This window comes from Cajanus cajan, chromosome 4, assembly GCF_000230855.2.
Source record: "Cajanus cajan strain Asha chromosome 4, NIPB_CcT2T_4, whole genome shotgun sequence".
Taxonomy (NCBI): domain Eukaryota; kingdom Viridiplantae; phylum Streptophyta; class Magnoliopsida; order Fabales; family Fabaceae; genus Cajanus; species Cajanus cajan.
Window position 1 is genome coordinate 51,587,822 of NC_138520.1, and position 5,482 is coordinate 51,593,303.

Genomic DNA, 5,482 nt, shown 5'->3' on the forward strand with positions numbered 1-5,482 from the left:
TTCAGTTACCGAAAAATCGAATTATGAGCACAAAAAAAAATAAATAAATAACAGTGCTCAAAATTTAGAACGGTCCATTCTAGTTACAAAATTGACACATTCCTAAATCCAAAATGAAAAAAAAAAAAAAAATTTAAACACTACTCCCAAATTCTGAGCACAAAAAAATAAATAAATAACAGTACTCAGAATTCGATTTTTCGATAATCGAATTCTGAGTGTGAACAGTAAACAATTCTATTTGGATAAATAATGTAATATATATTTTTTGGTAATTTGTTTTAAAAATAATATTATTTGAGAAAAAAATTCGTTTAACTTTAGAAGAGTGATGAACAATCATCTGCACCGCAATTTGCTCATGCATCTGATTCTCGTGCCCATGTATGTATCTATTCTAAACTATTCATAGTTTTGGCTGTTTCGCAGTCACAGTAAAGCTACATGGGCACAAGTAGACAAAGGGCGATTTTCTTTCCTAGCAGAAGAAAAGAAGCATTTTCGCTTTCCGTATACCAAAGGAATATCTATTCGGCTCATCAATCGAAATTAAACCCAAAGGACGTTTTAAGAAACATATATTAAATACTAAGAAAATAAATCAGATTGCACAGAATCCGGGATTGTAATTATGCATCCAAAATGCCCCCAACACATAGAAAAGCAAGTTGGCCAAAAATGGAAGAAATAGATTTCATCATATCTGCCACGGGGATTTGATTCTGCCAAAACAGTAACTTAACCTGTGAGAATCATAAACGTACCAAGACACTAAACAACAGTTTCCATGCACAATCCATTGTACAAAAAACCAAACCACCAAGGTTTCTTTCCCACTTCACCCCCTAATTCAGCTAAAGAAACTAATTTCAAATCAGTCACCATCAGTGGCAGTGCCATTATTGGTGGAGGGGTTTTCATCTTGCTTCCTTGAAATTGAAAGCTCTTTGCAATGTTTTGCAGGGTATTTTATGGCATTGAGTTGAACCTTTCTCAAAGCAGCTTTGCCAAGATCAACACCACAAATGTCGGAGAGCCTCACAAGGTAAAGCAACACATCAGAAAGCTCTTCCCCAAGATGGACCTTTTCCTCCTCTTTCCAATCTGGAAGACCCTTTGGAACCTCACCTTTCCACTGAAATATCTCAGACAATTCCCCTACTTCACCCACCTAGCAATGGCAAAATAAACAAATGAATTATAATAATAAACTATTGTTATGTTAATACGATAGCAGCTTGGGGTTGTGCTTTGGCATAATATTAATCATACTTTTGTCCCACTTTTGTACTCTAGGTGGGAACAAAAGTTAAAAAGTTAAAGCAAAATTGAAGGCCGAAAAATTTACATATCTTCTACGGTGGCAACGCCATGGAATCTGATTACATTGACTCGGGTTTTGAGAATATGACAAAGTGACAAAATCTAAAACAATAGACCGTGACACATACGAATTCTGAAAGTTAATGTACGTTTGAAACTCAATTTCTTTGTCTCTCCACGTCCAAGTAACAATTTAAGGAGAAGCTATTATTTTCTCTTTCCAGTCAAACGTGAAAAATCTGTTCCAAACACACAGTACACCGTGTTCTATGGCAGTAACGTGATTCTCGGTAAAAAAAAATGAATTGTCTTAATTACTTTTAACTTTGAAATAATTGTATCCCAAAGAGAAGTATTTTTACACAAATGGATTTGCAAAAGGGTCGAAATTCTATAGTTAGTCTCTAATTTGTTTTACATACACTAATTTTTTTCCACACGGTGCATATAAATAAATTCAAACACGTTTCCCTAATGACAGAAACAACAGATTTACACTGAAAAAATCACTTCGCAGTTGCTAGCAAATTTCATTATACATTTACTTTCGAGATAACTCGCCCAAAGTTAGATTAGAGCTTTCGATATTAAATTTTATTATGAAGTTACTTTGAAGATAAAAATTCTAATACATAAATCATTTTATAACAAACTAATTTTAATTTAACAAATGAAGATTATAAACATCAAACGGGTAGAAAACTCATCCAAAGGCAGCTAACAGCTTCATCATAAAACATTTTTTTTTGTATTAAAAAAAAGAGCTTCATCCCCACCCACCTCTAAAAAAAATCCAACTTGCAATGAAAAATAATCTCTTTGTGCAAACATTGAGAATCTACGGCAATCCCATTTATAATCTAACGTGACTCAGGTGAGTCAGTTTACAAAACCCCAAAAGAAAACGGATTAAGAAATTACAATAACAACAAAAGAGATTCTTCTTCTCTATACCCTCCTTCTTTCATGGATCATAAAAGAACACGTTACCCACAAAAAAACTACACGACAAAGCAATAAAGATCACAAAAGGGTGCAACAATAACCCCAAAAAATTCCATTTTTTCAGTAGTAACAGAAAAGACACATACCAGAGCCAAAAGAAGGTTCCTTGGGCTATGAAAACGTTCCCAGTCTCTCTCCTTCGCAAACTCAGCCATTAACTGCTTCAGCGTGTCGAGGGTAACAGGGGCTTCTTCAGCAACACCAGTCATGTTGGAGAGAAAAATATATAAAAAAAATAATAATAATAAAGAGAAGAAAGAAACTAAAGAGAGAAGAGCCAAAAGATGAGAGTGAGAAAGACAAAGAAGGAACACGGGATTTAGAAATGAGAATGAGAATATAATAGAATTCAATGTTTCTCGTGAATATATAGAAAATAATAAATATATTAATTAATGATAATAGTGTATGGAAAGAAGAAAAGAGTGAGAAAAAGAAAGGCTAAGGAAGGGGTGGTCGCTGCTGCACAGTCGTTTTCGCAAGTTGGAATTCGAAGGGAATGCACGACTTTTGTTTCTCTTTGAATTCGTGGAAACATGAAAGTTATTAATACTGTAATATTTTAATGTTATTAATTAATCATAAGTTATTACCGAGTTAAATAGTTATATTTTATTGGTGTACAAATTTTTTTTTTTTTTACATTATCGATTAATTACTTATCATTTTTTATTATGATTTTTAAATAATTATTATACAAAGTAAAATTAATATGTTTGTATAATAATGTAAAATAAAATAAAATAAAAGTTACGTGGATTATAAACTGCAAAGGAATTATTTGCAACAAAATAAATATAGGTTAGAAGTTGTTTGGCTTAACGAGTAAAATGAATCGGTGGATGTGTAGTGATGATAAATATTTAGAGGAAGAATTTTATCATTTATAGTAATTTTATGGAATTTGAATAAAATTGTCTTTCATAAAAAAACACATGTAATTTAGACAAATAAGATGCAAAAGCCAACAAATAGTTGGTAACGGGGAAATAAACTAGTCTTTTTAATGATACCTTGTTAGTTTGCTATCACCCCCTTCTGCAGTATAAGCCATTACAAGATTATCAGAATTTCTTTTTCTTTCCCAATGGTGTTCACTTTCTTCATGTCTTGAATGTTTTCTATATCTATCTCCATTGTCATTACCATCCTCATGTCGTAGATGCCTATCTTTACCATTTTCTGTCTTTGTATTTATATCTATCATTAAAAATTTGATGTAAAACATAAGTTATTGAACAAAGTAAGTTTAGGTAGACTTACTCCTCTTAAAGTAAACAGAACCCTCTCTCTCTTTCTCTCTCTCATATATATATATATATATATATATATATATATATATATAATTGAGAAAGGAGACTCATTAAAGTTTAATTTAGATAAATTTGATGGATATTTTACACTAATAAAATGGATAAAAAAATAATGTAAAAATAGTTTACTTTGTCACTAAGTGTATTATTTAATACATTTTAAAATAAATTTTTAAAAATTAATATTTATGTTAAATAATAAATTTTACTAAAAATGATCGATTAATTTTTCGAGGACTCAAGTCAATAAATAATTAGTATCAATAACATAATTACAAAAAATAGTATGAATGTTCTTGAAAAATTTAAACTTCATTGTCATTATTTCAATTTTCACCTATAAAAAAGGTAATTTTTCAGTTTTGTTAACATTAACCATCAGCTTTAGTCATATATTCAGTTTTATTAACATTAATTATCAATTTTTAGCAACAAAATAAAAAAATACTTAAAATATATTTATTATATTCAAAATATAAAATAATCGGTTGTCTTTATTTTCTTATAAGAACACTTTTTTTTCTTACATCGGGTTAGTGTTAAGAAAGAAATACCTTTTATAATAAAATATTAATTTTGTTAACATTTCGTAAAAAAAAGTGTTAACATCATAATGTGTTAGATATTTAAATTTTTTTTTATCTCTTTAGCTTCAAACTCTACCGTTACCGTTGTAAATTTATAATTTTGATAGATATTTTTTTAACTTATATAATTAACGTTAAAATTTATGTGAATTCTAATAATTAAGTGATTAATGTGATAGATTAAATAAAAATAAAGGAGATTTATTTTTTTTAGTGGAGTGTACAATATGAAACTATGAATTTTTAAATAGTAATAATATGTTTAAAAGTGAGTGTATTAAATAATATAGTTTTTTTTTAATAAATGAGACTAAAAGTCTAAACTAAAAATCTTGACAAAAGTAAATATATGAAGAATTATCTAGTAGCTGAGTTAAAATCCTAGGTGGAGGATATTTATGTACACATAAACCTTCCACTAGACTTAAAGTTAAGGTTAGTCATGTTAACTACTTGATAAGTCTCCTTGAATATGTGATTGCATTGAAGCTCTTGACTCATATATGCTTTCTCCACTATGTAATTTACTAGAGTGGCACAACTATGGATTGCATTGCATCCTTTGTTTAAGAATTTAACCACAAGCGTAGAATCAGATTCAATAATGATATTCTCCTTTAGCCCCTTGTCTTGAATTAGACGAAGTCCATATAATACTCCCCATAATTCAACTTGAATTACAGAGCATTGACCAATATTACAAGAATAGCCAAAGATGAATTCACCCAAATGGTTTCTGATAACACCCCCACAAACAACTTATGTCCCATATTTCGAACTTGCTTCGCCACAATTTAGTTTGCTGATTCTTAGAGCAAGAGGAATCCATCTAATGATGGATGACTAATAAGGGTCATCATGTTGAGTGTCTGAAATAATATTGCAATATTCATGGGCACTATGAATACCAAAACATCTTTTATGAATAGATGCAACAAGGTAGTAGATAGATGACTTTCTATTTAAAGATAAGCATATTCCTTGCTTTCCGAAATTTAACTCAAGCCAATGCAAATGTGAGATACCAAGTATCCTTCCACCTTTTCCTAGACCCTAGGTTTGATTTTAACCTAAGAAATGTGGTCCTCAAAAAGGAAATTTGTCCAATTAATATCCATCTATAAAATTTTGTCAGTCTTGATCATCTAGATTAATCTATATAGATTTTTTTTTTAGATAGTAACGAGTACAGACTTATAATTTCATCTAATTATGCATGATTCTTGGTCAAAAATACATATTTATTGTTACAAA

At 29.8% G+C, this 5,482-nt stretch overlaps 1 protein-coding gene across 1 annotated transcript; it reads right to left on the reverse strand.

Moving 5' to 3' along the window:
* Positions 1-565: 565 nt before the first annotated feature.
* Positions 566-2,768, reverse strand: LOC109808527 (uncharacterized). The gene is made up of 2 exons (XM_020371565.3): positions 2,415-2,768; positions 566-1,171 (listed from the first exon to the last, which is right to left on the reverse strand). The coding sequence occupies exons 1-2, from the start codon at positions 2,535-2,537 to the stop codon at positions 875-877; spliced, it is 420 nt and encodes a 139-aa protein (XP_020227154.1). The 5' UTR covers positions 2,538-2,768; the 3' UTR covers positions 566-874.
* Positions 2,769-5,482: the final 2,714 nt, after the last annotated feature.

What these genes read in the sequence shown, in the direction of transcription:
- LOC109808527 (XM_020371565.3), bottom strand. Translation starts at nt 2,537, where the DNA reads ATGACTGGTGTTGCTGAAGAAGCCCCTGTTACCCTCGACACGCTGAAG. An exon ending in GGAACCTTCTTTTGGCTCTG is followed by an intron (nt 1,172 to 2,414) that starts GTATGTGTCTTT and finishes TGCCATTGCTAG; the next exon opens with GTGGGTGAAGTAGGGGAATT.